We start from the raw sequence: 16,413 nt of genomic DNA, 5'->3' as shown, positions 1-16,413 counted from the left end.
GACACACAACATTCTATGTATGTCAACAGTCATCCACTGTCAAGGCCTTTTTGATTGAAATGATTAAATGAATTTCATATGGTCTGCATTTGGTAAGGTTTTTTGTGTTTTCCCAAAAACTTTAAAAAAAATGATGTATGCCATTTTTTTAATAGGGTGACGAAATGCAATTGCAATTCAGTCAGAAAGCCCAATTTTTTCAGACTTATAAGCAGAGTGGAGCTATGTTTCTGTGGTTAAACTAAGTGACAGCTGCCAGGAAATGGGAAAATACATTTACTAAATGCACTTTGCATATGGTTAATCTAAGCCCTGTGTCATGGTTTCATTTTTAGTAGCATGACTTTACAACTCCTAGTCAATAAGTATTAGTTATATGTACATGGTATTTGTCATCTTCAAGTAGTCTACCTTCTGAGAACTCCTTAGATGCAAAGCAGAGCCTCACATAGACTTCTTACTGTAAGCAATGAAAACAAGCAAGCAGGGCAACATCAGATAGTTTGATTTGTTTCTCAAAGGATGCCCTAATTTACTCAGTTCATCAGCCAACAGGTTAAGCAGCGTATCCTTTGATCGAAAAAGCACTTGGTTCCATTTCCTTAAAGTTTCATGCACCAGCTCTTCATATAATCTAAGGAAACCACATGAGAAAATCATTTCATTTATCTGTTAACCTCTAACCCACTACTTCCTGTACAACCCATTTGTTCTCTGTGCCAAGGCCAGAAGAAGAGAGGAATTAAAACAGAGACATAACACAACATACCAGAAACCTTGAAAGTGACAAATGTTAGCCCTTGCCTGGAGAGAATTTAAAACATGAGATCCCTAAGCCCCACAAAGTGAAACACAGACCTTTTATAGTATTTTAATGTTTAGCCCTATTCAATGGACACAGCGCCTTGTAATTTGTCAGCATTATGACAATGATGAGTACTGTTACCAGTTAGAATTATTATTGTAATCCATTGTTGATGTGATCAAATGCTGTAGTCATCAGGAAATGTGTATAACAAAAGTTAAAGACTAAAAGAGAAATGTAAAATCATTTGGCTGGAGTGGTGGAATTGTTACAGGATGTTGTGCTTTGAAAACATGGTAAATGAAACTGTGACACACAGTTAATGGTGTAATCTGAATGATCGTTATCTTAGAGATACACTGTGCTATCTTCATGGGCTGTTTAAAGGGGGAGACACGCCTTGGGCTCTTTATGCAATGAGTTCATGCTGCTCCTTTCGCGGCGAAGGCTTTACCTGTCTGGAGAAATGCCTGCTAAGTTCTTATCATCCACATCATCAGGATGTCCTTGTAGTCATCCCAACATCTTTACTATTTTTTTCACTTACCAAAATCCAAAAGTTTGGAAACACCTTCTCATTCAAGGGTTTGTATTTATTTTAATTATTTTAATTATTTGAAACACTGTAGATTAATACCGAAGGCATCAAAACTATGAAAGAACATATATGGAATTATTGACTTAACAAAAAAGTGTTAAACAAACCAGAATACGTTTTATATTTTAGATTCTGCAAAGTAACCCCCTTTTCCCTTCATGACAGCATTGCACACTCTTGGTATTCTCTCTGTCTGCTTCATGAAGTGGTCTCCTGGAATGATTTCTAATTTACATGAGCCTTGTCAAGAGTTCTTTTATAGAATGACTTGCCTTCTTAATGTGTTTGAGACAATCAGTTCTGTTGTTCAGAGGTAGGGTTAGCACACAATGGATAGCCCTATTTGACTACTCTTGTAACCCATATTATAGCAAAACCAGATTATTTCATAGTTTTGATGTCTTCAGTATCAATCTACAATGTTGAAAATAATTAAAATAAATGAAACCCAAATATTTAATTGAATAGCCCTGTCATAGAGGATCATGCATTTGCAGGCTATCAACAATGCTGACACGCAGGGGCGAGTCTAGGATCGGATGCTTAGAGGTGCTGAGCCGTGCAAGATAATTTTCATTGTTTTGTGCATTTTAATTCAATTTCATTCCCACATTTGTGAAAGAGAAGTACAACACTTTTTGGGAAAGTCTGTGACTAAACCATCAACCATCGATAAAGGTTATTTAAATGCTGAGCCACAGCAAAAGAGAAATGGATTGGAATAATAAAAGAAACATATGGTAACCCTAATTTCTGGGGAAAGACAACTCATTTTGATACAGCAGCTCCTCAACATGTACAGTTGTGCTCATAAGTTTACATACCCTGGCAGAATTTTTGATTTTTTTTGGCCATTTTTCAGAGACTATGAATGATAAGAGAGGAAAAAAAATCATTCATGGTTAGTGGTTGGGTGAAGTAAAATTTCTATCAAACAACTGTGTTTACTCTTTTTATATCATAAAGACAACAGAAACTACCCAAGAAACCACAAATTCTGCCAGGGTATTTAAACTTATGAGCACAACTGTACATAAACAGTATGCATGTTTCTGGAGTAAACCAGCCCCCTATAGTGAGTACCAAAAATACCAAAAATTGACATTGGAGTTATTTTTTGGACTTTCATTTGACATGCAATACACAACATCTAAAAGGTGGTGGAGCTGCTGTATTTTTGTTGTTAAAATATTGTGTTTCAACTGAGTACTGTATGTTTTTGAAACTTTTCTATTAAAAAGGACATACAGTAAAAAAAAAAAAGGGAAAAAAGGAAAATCTCTCAAATTTTAGGGGTGCTGAGATTCAATTTAGAGGTGCTTCAGCACCCCCAAAAATGGACTAGAAACGCCTCTGCTGACACGCATAAGACACGTGTTGGTGTTGTTCAGTTCACTGACTGACTCATCGGATTTTTTTTTTTAATGGTTTTATTTTGACCTCGTTTGAATACAGTTTCGTTTACTCCCTTGGTATGGCCTCAAGGCTTCATTTAGTTAAGTTTCGTTTCTTCGGACTGTATGACGGTAAGTGTGTCTCTGCTTTATACACCCGAGCCTCGCTGCCGTGTTGCTGAAGTGCTGTAACATGACACACGGAGACACCGCCCTCGTTGGCTGTCCGGGAGTAGAAAGGGAACCATTCTCGGTGTTTCCTACTAATATCACACCCATCTGCTGATGAGCTGTATATATATATGCGTGTTTTGACGAATATCCCAGTCGTGTTTTGTTTGATTATTCAGTAGTCATATCAGTCCTGTACCATGTTGTCTAAGAGATTCAATACAACTTCTCTTTGCCAGATCGGACTCGACTTCTATGAGTTTTTGAAGGAGTCTAATCGAGCATCCATCACAGAGAGAATTGAACTAAGGGACATTTACAACGATGAGTTCAGAAGCAGGTAAGTTTTCTTTTTCAGTATGCAGAAAATTAAATATGATATTTGTCTAAAATCAATGTTTGTGTTTTTATATTAGGACTCCAGGGTCAAAAGATCCAAACTTTGGTTCAGTTCTTCATGCCCTGAAAGTGTCTCGCAAAATAACAAGACGAAAAGACAAGATCCGCTTCAACGCCACGGTATGCACAGTCCTATTGACACATCAGCTTTATATGTAATAATATCTGAATGCAACAATTCAGTTAATGATGTTACAGTGCCATCTAGATATGTCAATACACAGCTTTACTGCATGTTTTTAGTCATCAAACCTCACACACACGTCTGTTTATGCCTGGCTGTTGGAAAATAAACATTGTATTATGCTTTTATCTTAAAAAGCTGTGTGTGTGTGTAATCGTTGCTTATTTAAACAGGATTATTTATGTGATTGAAATGTTTAAAATAATTTAACATTTTCAGACATTGGATGTTTCAGATAAGTAAGTAAGTAAGTAAGTAAGTAAGTAAGTACATTTTATTTAGTATAGCACCTTTCATAGAATAGAATCACAAAGTGCTTCACAGGAAAAATATTCAAATGAAATCATAAAACAGTAAAAGAAGCAGACAATAGCATAATTCAAACATGAGTCTGTACAAGCTGAGTCGAAGGCCTGTTTAAATAAATGTGTCTTGAAGAGTTTTTTTAAAAGTCACAACAGAGACAGCCGAGCGAATATTTACAGGAAGAGCATTCCACAATGTTGGTGCCACCACTTCAAAAGCATGGTCACCTTTTGTCCTTAGACGAGCTCAAGGGACAACCAGCAAGCCCTGGTCAGAAGACCTGAGTGACCTACTGGTGAGGTAGGGGTGGAGCAGGTCAGCAATATATTCAGGAGCCTGACCACGCAGAGCTCTATACACAAAAACAAGAACCTTAAAATGAATCCTAAATTTAACTGGAAGCCAATGTATGGAAGATAGAACTGGAGTGATGTGGGTTGTCTGGCTCACAACAATGAGTCAATTTAAAAAAAAAAAAAAAAAAAAAAAAAAAAGAGTTTCTGTTTCTTACAAAATCATTGTTTGTGGGACGCAGGGTGGAGTCACTTTCTTACAACTGTAACAGCTGAAGCTGTTAATTAATCTGCTCTATAACAATGACTCACAGGGCACATTTAGATACTTGGATTATAATTTAAGATCTGAGAACAAACCTGACAGGAAGTGATCCTCTACACAGGTCAAAGCCGTTTACGTGGACCAGTGGCATTCGCACAGTGTTCGTAGACCAGAGCCTGTCCAGTGGGGAGCAGCTAGTCCACAGGATGTACAGAATGCCATCTCTGGAGATGAAGCAGAGACAGGAGTTCGAGCTCGTAGGAGACTGGCATGTCTTCTGAAGACCAGCCTGCAGACACACAGGTAAAATGACTGATATTAGTAGTGATCTTATACGGCCTATAGTAGAGATTCATGGATCTAATTTCATGCTCACTTAAGCCCTTTCTGTGAGTCACAATACTGCTTTTTTTGTGCTCTTAACTGTAGACACTTTAACTTGCCTTACATTGTCTACAGTCCAAGAACAACAGGATATACAGTATAATATATAAAATATCAGACTCTACATTTTCCTCCAAAGTCACACCCCTCTTGGATACAGAGTGTCATAAACTTCTGTCTTTACACCCACAGGACTCAGTTCATCTCTGACAAACGTGGCATCTGCATCAGCTCCGACCATGAGTTTGACAACGGGACACTTAGCTTGCGCGTGGATGAAACGTATGAGGTAAACATTTTAATAAAAACTGCCTGTTGTCGTAATGGTCATGTGCTTTATCACATAAATCCAATGTCATTCTTGGTACAAATGTCAAGCTCCACTGCATGGACCAGTCTTTTCTCTATTTTCTAAACAGTGCACAGTTAATCTGACAGTAGAAAACACTGGAACAGAACCTGTGTATTTCACCTACTACACCCCACTGCACTGGCTCAGGCACTTCACACTGAGAGATGAGAGAAAAGTGACCAAGACAAACCCTCTGTGTCTAAAACCAGGTACTACATGCAAATAAGGAACTGAAGCATTAATGTCTTGAATCATGGTTTCACATCTCAGAGAAATGATAGACGGAGTAAACTACCAATAAGAAGAAAACTTGATCACCTTTTGATTTCTGCTTATAGGTCAAAGCTATAATGTCCAGGTTCTCCTCCGCTGCGAAACAGTTGGTTTCTATCCAGCCGCACTTGCATTTGAATTCAAACCAGACCTGGAGTCCACCACTGCGTTCCACATTGTGCGCTACATTGAGGCCCAGTGCATAACTGCCTTAGGACTGGAGCTTGCACCTGTAGCCCCCTACAGACCTCTCCCGCTCCCTGCCTGGACTCCTAAAGTTGATTACAACATTGTGGATGGACAGAGACCTGAAGGGTATGGCTGTTGAATATACAGTAGAAATGAAGATGCTGTAAATCTTTGTGTGATGTGTTAACATTGTGCATTTGATTTCTGTCCAGGCTGTCAGTAATGCAGCTACAAAATGTGGTTGAGCTGAAACCATATCGAATCCCAGGGTATATGGACCAGCTCATCCAGTCACTGAACATCCCCACTTACTGCTCTGATAGGTCAGTTCAGTACTGTTATTTCCTTTGTTAGGTCAGTAGTGAAGGAAAGCACTGGATTAATAGATACAGAAAGAACTAAACGAACATATAGCTAAATTAAATGTCACATTTACACACTCAAGTATTTCAACTATCTTGCAACAGCCTATTAGCTTTGATGCCAGATGGAAAAGGTTTTGTTTAAACATAATGAAGAAATGTAATTAATTATCTAATTTGGTAAAAGAAAAAATTAATTCAGTGTGAAAATGTTGATAATAAATATATAAAATGTCTATAAACCACTTTTTTGGTGGTTAAAAAAATCTGATCTGGCAACACAATTTTGATTGGTAGAGACTGCAGCTTCATCAAATGTTTTGTGATAGCATTTTAATGCTTTTTGTTTTATGCCACCAACTCCTGTATCAATTACATGACAACAGTATTATTGATGTTTAACTAAGATCTGGATCTTTCCCTGTCCTCATGCAGTGCCTGAAGCCAAACATAGAAAATAATGAGGATGTGTTTTTTCCAATCACAGGAAAACCTGCGTGAACTCTAACCAAATGCCAGTACGTTCAATTTTCTCTACTGTATTTAGAAAGAACGTGCTGGAGAGTGACTTGAGCTGGGAGAACTACCATGAGAAGTTTCAGCTGCAGCTGTTTCTGGAGGAGCAACAGATGGAGGTTGACATCAAGAAATACAACATCCCCAACAACGACAGAGAGCCGGCTGTCATGACTAGAGATCGTTCCAACAGCAAACTTCTTGTTCTGGAGGTTAATATTAACTGACTCCCTTGCAAAAACAGTTCTGTTTATTCTGTCTCTTTTAGCTGTATTTCTTTATGGATTATTACTAAACGCTGCCACATGTTTACCTGTCAGGTACCTGGTGTCTCTGAGAACCGCCCATCTGTGCTCAGAGGGGATTCATTGCTGGCCTATCCTGTCGGAGAAACAAAGGTGAAATACCGCGGCTATGTCCACAGTGTGCAGCTGGACAGCGTCAGACTCGGCTTCAACTCACAGTAGGTTCATCACATTACATTAACATGCAGTAAATAAAACTAAAAATGTATTTCTTTGACTCATTTGAAACATTTTTGAAACAGAGATTCACTCAGATTTTTTTGTGGGTGTTTTTTTTCTACAGATTGCTGTCTCGTTTCATAGATGGCATGAAGTTCCACGTCGAGTTCACTGTGAACCGCCTGACTATGCGTGTTCAGCACAGAGCGGCTGAGCTGGCAGTTGAATACGGCATTCGAGAGGTGTTGTTCCCTTCAGCAGGCAACCTCTACTCTCTGCAACCCGAGCTTCCCCCTCTAAAGTTAGACATACTCATGTACTTTCGACTGTATACTGGTGCATCTTTTTATTCAGTGCGATGTGTTAGCTGGCAGAGGTGTCTGTAGGGCTCCTCTCTCAACATATTTCTGCAGGTATATTTGTAGAAAGGATTTCCTGATCCAACTTGTGCTGGGAGATTGATTTGAAATGTAAAGGACAGAATCTGAAATCAATGCTAATTTAAGAGTGATGGCTTCGTAAGGTGTCCAACAGCCTCTATGCACACATTAGAGTCAGACGTATGCCTTCAGACAGCATAGAAGGATATTGCCTTATTGGGTTTTTCTGGTTTTAAAATCTTAGGGGGAAGTTAAATTGTCAGCCCTACACCAGCTACCTGCGTGACAGTGTTTGATTTACTGTGCACATACACATAATGACTTATTCCACATTTGACCAAGCACTGGTGTCAAAGGTCTGTCCCTCTGCCTTCCTCCTAACAGGCTGTTTGACTCAAAACTAGAGAGAAACGAAGAGCAGTACAAGGCTGTTCAACACATTGTAGCTGGCACATCCAAACCTGCCCCTTACCTGGTGTTTGGCCCTCCTGGAACAGGTACAGCAAGCCTCAACATACTACTCTGTCTTCAAACTCAATTGAGACACACTTCTTTAGCTATTTGGGTTTGATGTACAATCTACCATCTGCCTGCCATCAAGTCAGACCAGTTGATTCTGATGATTATCTGTTCAGGGAAGACTGTGACTGTGGTGGAGGCCATCAAACAGATAGAGAAGAGGCAGGACTCCTGTCACATCCTGGCCTGTGCTCCCTCCAACAGTGCTGCCGATCTGCTCTGCAAGAAGATTCTGGATCATGTGGACAGGAATAAAGTGTTCCGCATGTACGCCAGCAGCAGGGATCCAAGATATGTTCCAGTAGAAATCAAGGTCAGTGCTGGTGTATTTGATGCTTGAGGTTTTTTTTTTTTTTAAAGGGGATTATGTTTGATGCAGTGATATTATACCCCCTAGTGGACTTGAGAAGCATAGCACAGAAGATAAAATGATCCAGGAAGCATTATAAAGCTGTCACGCTGCATTGCTGTTCGTTTACGTGTTGGGTACTATTGTATTATATCGTCTCACTGAGTTTTTGTGCATGGACACTTCCACTTTCACAGGATTGCACTAACCTGGTTGGGGAATGTTATGTTTATCCTGCAAAAGAAAAGCTGATGGAGTATAAGATCATGGTCACCACACTGTTAACTGCTGGAAGGTAGAGAAAGTTTGCTCATCTGCATGACACCATTAAAAAACATTTCACCGTTAACTACAGTATTGACATACAAACTTTGCCATTGGAAGTAACCAGTGAATAAGGGAATACGTTTCTTTTACCCTCTGATCCATGAAGGATGGTCTCCGGAAACATCCCTGCTGGTCATTTCACTCACGTGTTCGTGGACGAGGCAGGACATGCCATTGAGACTGAATGCATAGTCCCCCTGGCAGGTAAAAGAAAGAGAATAAAGACCTTTGTTAACTGTGCACATCTTGTTTTATATGTTGGTTAATTTTTTGTTATCCCTGGGACACATAGGACTACTCAGTGCAGACACTTGCCAGGTCGTTCTTGCTGGAGATCCCAAGCAGCTGGGGCCCATTCTTCGATCCCCCTTCGCTCTGAAATACGGCATGGGTGAGAAAAGCTGTCATCTATATTTTCTGTCCTGTTATCAACTCCCTGATTACAACAGAAGACCTATGTTTGCTTTTACTGTTGTGTGAACTTCTGGAGTTAAAAGGCTCTGTTTGCTGCAGGAGTGTCCCTTCTGGAGCGACTGATGAATAACTTCCCTCTGTACGAGAAAAACGAGGGCGTGTTTGACAACCGTTTTGTCACAAAACTGCTTCTCAACTACAGGTGTGGTGGCAGAGATTGTGATGAGTCATATCTTGACAGAAATGTTTGGTGTTTTTAGACTCTTTGCTCTGTTATTATTTGATATTTTTTTATCCTTCTCAGGTCCCATCCTGCCATTCTGGAAGTTCCCAACGAGCTCTTCTATGATGGAGAGCTGCAGGTTTGCGCGGATGAAATGTTGCGCAACTCCTACTGCAGATGGGAATATCTCCCAAAGAAGGTACGGATGCCTCCTTTCAGCACACACGCATGCACGCACACGCACACACACACACACACACACACACACACACACACACACACACACACACACACACACGTCATGAAAAGGTTCTCTCAGAAAACATCTAAAGCCTAATATTTTCAAAACCACATTTATACCTTAAGTAGGGAGAACGGGGTCGGTTGTCACACTTTTTACTGTTTTGATGATTGCTCATCTTCAAAACATCTTTCAATAGTCATTCCTACATTCACTTATTGTAACAAAGTGGCAATTAACTATCAAAGACACTCTGACACATAGTGTGTGACAACCATCCCTGTGATGGGGTTGGTTGTCACACACTATGGGGTTGGTTGTCACACACTATGGGGATGGTTGTCACACTGTGGGGATGGTTGTCACACACTATGGGGATGGTTGTCACACACTATGGGGATGGTTGTCACACACTATGGGGTTGGTTGTCACAATGGTATTTCAATGGGAATAATCTTTTAAAAAAGGCAAGAAGGCAGAACTAAATTTGAAAGTTTAATTACACTGACAAGTGATAGGCCTACATAACTTAATGCATTTTAACATAAAATGAGCAAGGACCATGAACAGGAAACACATCTTTAGGCCAGCCTATATAACAACATAAAGAACAAAACAAATAGGCGTAACAATAATGGTCTACTCAACTAGGCTACATGCAGTCACTGTCTGAGTTACAGTAATGGCAAATGTAGGGTCTGCACACTCCAACTCATTTCACCATGCATGATTTTGCCAATATAGGGGTTGGTTGTTACATGTGACAACCAACCCCAAAGAGAATGTGACGACCAACCCCAACTGGAATTTTTTGCTAGCATCAAGGCTAACAACCATCTAACAACTAGTTAGCTAGCTAATAAAACTATAAACTATAGCTTTCCTCTCACACTTTGTAAGGGTAACACTTGTTTTGTTATAAACCCATCGTTTAAAATCCTAGAAGAAAAATACTGAGGAGCTGAATATTTACAATTTGACATGAAAAACACAAGAAGTCCTCTCACCTCAAGTTAAGCTGTCTTACTCCAGAGAAGACTATTTAGGTGAGCTCTGATCCTAATTCTGGAAATGTCAATACTCCAATTTGAGAGACAGTGCCCTCTGGTGGCGAGATATAACGAGTGTGCCAACCAACCCGTATGACAACCAACCCTGTTCTCCCCTACATCTCAAATATCTTATAGGGCTTTCCCGTGATCTTCCATGGTGTGATGGGTATCGATGCACGTGAGGCCAGCAGTCCTTCATTCTTCAATGTGGCAGAGGTGGAGGTGCTCATGAGCTACGTGCGGAAACTACTGGAGACACAGGGGAAGAGTCAGGGCACCCTCGCACCCAGAGACATTGGCATCATTGCACCTTACAGGAAACAGGTCAGAATGAATTTAAGTGACACACAATAGAACAATATATAGCTGATTGTCATTCATTTATGTTTACATGGTACATTGATGCTGTAACTGTTTTGTCTGGCGCTTACACAGGTGCAGAAAATCCGAAAGGCACTGGAAAAAGTTGAGAAAGACTTTAAGTTTAAGGACATGAAGGGCCTTAAGGTAACAGAGTATTTCATGAACAAGTGCTGAGAAACAAACAGCAGGGGCAGTTATTCAAAATCTACATATTTGTGTCAGGTTGGTTCTGTCGAGGAGTTCCAAGGTCAGGAGAGGAAAGTGATCATGGTGTCCACAGTTCGCAGTAGCCCTGATTATGTTGAGATAGACCAAAAGTTCAACCTCGGCTTTGTCAAGAACGAGAAGGTAAATATCAAAATACAATACATGCATCAACACTTTCTTGTGAACTGTATACGTTTTTTTGACACTGTGCTTTTTTTGTTCAGAGATTCAATGTCGCTGTGACTCGAGCTAAAGCCCTGCTGATTGTTGTGGGAAACCCCAGAGTGCTGAGTACTGATCCTACCTGGGACCGGTATGTGTCATGGGACAACCTCTGGTCTCTCACTGTCAACATACAAACATAAACATTTAAATTCAATTCAAAACTACAGAGAGTAATCTGTTTAATGTTGTTATATTTTCCCTTTGTGCTTGTCCGTAGGTTCATCCAGTACTGCCAAGATGAAGAAGGTTACACTGGTTATGTCCCCACAGAAGACGAGGAGGATGTGGTGACGAGGCTTTCTGCCCTCTACATTGAGATCAAGGAACAAGGTATCGGACACAGATCCTTCTCTTGATTGACATTCTCCTTCAAATTAACTCTTTAAGTTGATGTTAAAACTGTATGTCTTTGAATTTCCTCTTACCAGTGGAGACCGCAGAGAGCGGCACTCAGCAGCTCCTGGACCCTGAGTGGAGGAATGACCTGTGAGGGAAAGGAAAACCCAGACTTCCATCCTGAGCACTTGAAAGGATTAATTTAGCTTCTTGTTGGGTAAATTTATATCCTAGAGGCTTGAAACAAAAGCTTCAAAACAAGATTTCTACATTTATTGTATCAAGTTCCCATAAAAGCTCTTATTCATATTATATTTGTAATACAGAAACATTCCTAAATATGAATGTACAGGTTTGTAATGTTTTAATAACACTGGACTTAACCAAAGATGCGTAATATCAGGGAGGTGAATCAGGTTAAGAGCAGAAGCTCGTCACCAGCTACCTCAGTGGTTTGCAAGAGCAACACTTTCAGAGGAGCAAACCTTAGTTTCACACCGAGTGATTATAAACTATTTGTAGACAGTAAATATTTGTTTTAAATGACTTATTTAACAGATTTATTTTTCTATTTTATATAAATTTCCAACAGATAGTGACAGTAACTGAAACCCCTTATTTATATGCACTGCACTTGAAAAAAATCACCCAGCTGTATTCTGGTTGGCTGCATGTGTGAACGCAAACATCAGATTTTTCAACCTTACTGTATACCTGCCAGCTCACTGGTAAAAAGTCTTCAAGAAGTAAAGGTGAGAACGCAGTATGTAATTGTAATAGCAGAAAAAAAATCACTGCTACTGAGTGAGAAGGGTGATGACATCATTCTTTTCTTTGCTTCATACTTTCCTGCTGTCACTGAGTCACTAGAGAAGAATCTGAGTAGAGCCCTCAGTACCTGAGTCCCAGCCTGAGTTAAAACGTCACTTTAATCATTATTCATTACAGGTAGGACCACTGTTTCATTCCAAACTATTCACTGTATGAACCTGGACTGACTCTGAGACCTTTCTGATGTGCAGACAACAAGTTCCAGTTAACATGCTGACTGATTCTGTTGGCATGTCTGGAGATTTGAATTAACAGTGAAGTTAACGTGGTGTGTCAGGGATAAACGTGCACTGCGCCTCTCTTTAAGGGGAGACACATTGATCCTGCTCTGGTGGGATCACTCACAGGTGTCTAAAAACTCTGAAACTTAATACATTTTTAGGGCCTTTTAATAAAAAAACTAACATAAACAATAAAAGTCTGTAATGATAAAATACATTAGAATCCTCCCCTTCATCTTCTGAGTCCCGATGCAGTCAATTCCCAAGTCAACGACGGAGTCATCAGTGCTCAAGTCCAAGTTGAGCCACAAGTCATAAGAGTTTCTTTCCTATTGTAAAATCGTCACTCGGTTCAACTTATTTTGATTGATATTAACCTAATTTAAATGTTGAAGGATCTGTTTTAAAACGGTTTGGTATTTCTTGTTAAAAAAAAATGAAACCCTAAATGGAAGCACAGTAAATGTTCAGCTGATCCTGTGACATACAAACCTGCAGCCTGTTGCACCAGCTGAGTGTAAGTTCAAACGTAGCCTAGTTTGAACACAATTTCTCATTTAGGAGTTTACACTCTACTAACGTCAGCTGAGATAGTTCCAACGTCAGCCTAAGTTACAACTTAATTCTTACACTTACCTCCTAGTAGGTGTAAAGTCCTCCGTAGAGTATATCGGCTGCCATGGCGCGTCGTTTTGAAAGGTGTGATAATTTGGAGGAGGAGATACAGAGGGTTCTCCCAAATAGATTATGTCTGCAGCACGATATCCGAGAGAGATTACATCCTTTGGAAAAATATGATGACCAAGATTTGCACTCCTGAGTATTAACATATGTAGTAGTTGATAATTTCACCACTTGATGTCACTATTATTATAGGCCCTGTAGATGAAGGATTTAGGCTATAGTCATCACCTTACATTAGTTTGTTTCAGCTGTTGGTCAGCTCCGAGAAGATTCGGCACAAAAGATAACAATTCATCAAAATTGGTGCTTTCCTCTGATTGGCTGCTGGAAGTGTAAACGTCATATCTGCAACAATATTTTGGTTAGTTTGGACGTTATGGCCTACTAGTTAAGATGAACCTTATGTTTCTGTGGTGAAATCAAACACCGACACAACTTAAGTTACAAACTAACTAGTTTCAACGTTTGGTTTAGGGTGGACTTTACACCCTAACTTCGGACTCAACTTATGCACAGCTGGTGCAACAAGCTGCAGAGCTGGAAATAACTTGATTTGTTGACTTTGATTGATGTCAGTGGTGTTTTTTTTGTGTGAAGTTAATTTAAGTTTTTTTTGTGCCACATGGAAATTAATGTGAAACACTGTAAGCAAATCAAACCTAAGACAATTGCATATGTTTTTGGAAATATTATACTCACATGATGTGTATAATTATGTGATTTTGATAATCAGAAAGCTGTATAGACTGTCAGAATATGAATAAAAAAGTAAAAAGCGTCTGCAATGTGGGTCATGTTTTGAGAAACACCGTCAGTTACATATTACATAGTATTTCAAAAATACTTTATTAACATGTTTGTCTCATTCAGACATTCAACACACCCCACCCTGTTTGAAAAGTGTCATAACAATCAACATTTTCTCTTGAACTAGTGTTTCAACATTACAAAGAGGCACTGTCCAGGAATTAGCCCAAGCCGACAACTTTCAGATCTCTATTGATCTAAAAAAAAAGGGAAGATCACCTCAGATGTAGCTTATGATGGTAAGATCAATGCAGGGACCATTAGATCCACTTTGATAATGTTTATTCAGGGCTCTCACATCACATGACCTGTTTTGTGTATGAACAGATGTACACACTGACTGCATCAAGTGCTGCCTGGAAGAAAATTAGTTTGATGATTCTGTCGCTGAGTAATGAGAATACTCAACCGGAGGAAATGAAACTAGTTTTGGCCACAAACGAAGTCTGCACTCAGGTTTTGTTTTCTCCAATTTCTGTAGTCACTTTTAGTTCAGAACTCCTGTGATCATTAACCAAAGTGGGAGATTGGTGAAAAATGTTCAAAGTTACTGTTTCATTTTAAAGCTCAATACAGATGTTTAAGATAAATGTATGTTCTGTGTACTTGATGAATTCTGTCAGGTCCGATATGTCATATATTTAGCCAATGAAGACAAACTTTAGTCCAAGTTACCACACTCCGGCATTCAAGCTTTCCAAACACATTTCAAGGAATGTCCTTAGTGTGCCAAGTTACGGTCTAATACAACGTTAAAGCCCTGATTTCAACGAGGAATGAGCACTTACGACCTGGAGAGACGACTAAAGAGATGGCACATCGGTTAAGACAACTGAGCAGTCAGGAAAGATGTCAGTTGACTTTTGGGCTGAAAGTGAACATGGCTGCACACAGTGGGCATCGGTTACATTTTGTGCACATTGTACACATTTCCTCAGAAAACCAAGTACATAGTGACACATTGTGGCTACATACTGGATGTGAACCAGCCGCGCCGAGTTCAGACAGGAGGCTGATGGTTACGTCTTGCTAAGAGGCGAGTCTGTCAGATTCAGTGTGAGTGTGACAGAATTCTTTGTGACAATAGACCTCTGTCCCCAGTGCCAGTTTAAGCCATCGCCAAGGGAGAGGCAGAGGTGCAGTCCAAAGCTCTCCTTACAAGTAGTGTGTGCTACATCAGTTTATGTAGGTATAATTCAGGGGGAGTCACGCAGAGAAAAAGAGGGTACAAATTTGGTTCTTTGTCAGAAAAAACAAGGGGAAGACGGAGCTCTGCTGACTGAGCATGTAGGGCATATGACTTAAAGGGTTTAAATTTATAATGGTACAAAAGTAGATTGATTATGAATGAAGGAGACGAGGTGATATTAGCGGGAAAAAGCAATGTTCCAAACTGTTAATGCAAAACCAAAAACATATAGAAAAAAAATTGAGGCTGTGAGCAAAGACAGTGAGCAGAGAGCATGTACGCTTAGAACCCCTTTTCTGTAAACCATCACAACAAAGAGGCAGACGCATGATATATTTGTAAATATGCACATATAAATACAAACATACATTCATAATGGAGAAGGGGGCAGGTCCTTCACACATACAGGCTGGTGTGCTGGTACAGAAAAACTAAGAAACTAAACAGTGTAGTAGTAGTAGTAGTAGAGGAAATTAAAGTTTTTCAAAAAAAGACTGATTTGTTTGCTTTTAAAACAGGCGTGTCAGTCTGTCATATTCTCCTGTGGCGTATCTGCATCTGTGAAGTAAGTATAGTCCACGGAAGCCATTGATTTTAAGGTTTTTCTAAGATGCTCTGTGTGTGAGAGGGGGAGTCTACCCTCAGGAGCTGATTGGCCCGGAAACTCTGCCCCCCTCACAGTAGCTGGCAACCACCCCTCTTCTTGCGTTTGCGGACCTGCAGTGCCGCTCTGGTAGCCATCTCAAACACTTCCCGCACACCATCCTTGGTCTTGGCGGAGCACTCTAGGTAGCCAAAGGCACTGATGCGGTTGGCCATGTCTCTGCCCTCCTCAGACTTAACCGGCTCCTGAAAGTTCAGGGTACAGACAGTTGGTTAAATGGTACTATATATCTTTAAAAAAAAAGGTTAGACGGGGTTAGACTGGTTAGGAAAGAGAGATGACTGGTTGCTCTAAGCCACTCCGTCCTGTGGAATGACTTTGCAAAGTGAAAAATTACAGAGAAGACATTAACTGCAAATTCTCAATAAAAGTAACAAATATTTCAAATTTGTCCTCCGGGGGTCGTATACAATCATAGTACTGACG

At 40.0% G+C, this 16,413-nt stretch overlaps 2 protein-coding genes across 3 annotated transcripts in view; one reads left to right on the top strand and one right to left on the bottom strand.

The window, feature by feature from the left end:
• The first annotated feature begins 2,908 nt into the window (after positions 1-2,908).
• Positions 2,909-14,107, top strand: LOC117822077 (putative helicase mov-10-B.2). 2 transcript variants are annotated; one of them, XM_034696705.1, is made up of 24 exons: positions 2,909-2,929; positions 3,208-3,308; positions 3,385-3,487; positions 4,537-4,718; positions 4,992-5,088; positions 5,219-5,360; positions 5,490-5,739; positions 5,826-5,936; positions 6,523-6,703; positions 6,812-6,954; positions 7,080-7,256; positions 7,720-7,832; positions 7,971-8,167; positions 8,401-8,498; positions 8,637-8,734; positions 8,823-8,921; positions 9,044-9,146; positions 9,249-9,366; positions 10,596-10,784; positions 10,896-10,967; positions 11,046-11,171; positions 11,255-11,343; positions 11,473-11,585; positions 11,684-14,107. In XM_034696705.1, the coding sequence occupies exons 1-24, from the start codon at positions 2,924-2,926 to the stop codon at positions 11,743-11,745; spliced, it is 2,970 nt and encodes a 989-aa protein (XP_034552596.1). In that variant the 5' UTR covers positions 2,909-2,923; the 3' UTR covers positions 11,746-14,107. The 2 variants fall into 2 exon arrangements, with proteins under 2 accessions (XP_034552596.1, XP_034552595.1); XM_034696704.1 differs by lacking the exon at positions 2,909-2,929 and having other exon boundaries at positions 3,044-3,308.
• A 47-nt stretch (positions 14,108-14,154) lies between these two features.
• LOC117822078 (rho-related GTP-binding protein RhoA-D) overlaps positions 14,155-16,413 on the bottom strand; it is a 29,279-nt gene continuing 27,020 nt past the window's right edge. The window contains exon 5 of the mRNA XM_034696706.1: positions 14,155-16,172. Coding sequence (XP_034552597.1) covers positions 15,999-16,172 — 174 coding nt within the window. The 3' untranslated portion in view covers positions 14,155-15,998. The remainder of the gene's footprint in view (positions 16,173-16,413) is intronic.

Source organism: Notolabrus celidotus, chromosome 11 (assembly GCF_009762535.1).
Source record: "Notolabrus celidotus isolate fNotCel1 chromosome 11, fNotCel1.pri, whole genome shotgun sequence".
Taxonomy (NCBI): domain Eukaryota; kingdom Metazoa; phylum Chordata; class Actinopteri; order Labriformes; family Labridae; genus Notolabrus; species Notolabrus celidotus.
Note: the sequence above shows the minus strand (reverse complement) of the source record. Positions and strands in the feature narration are given on the sequence as shown.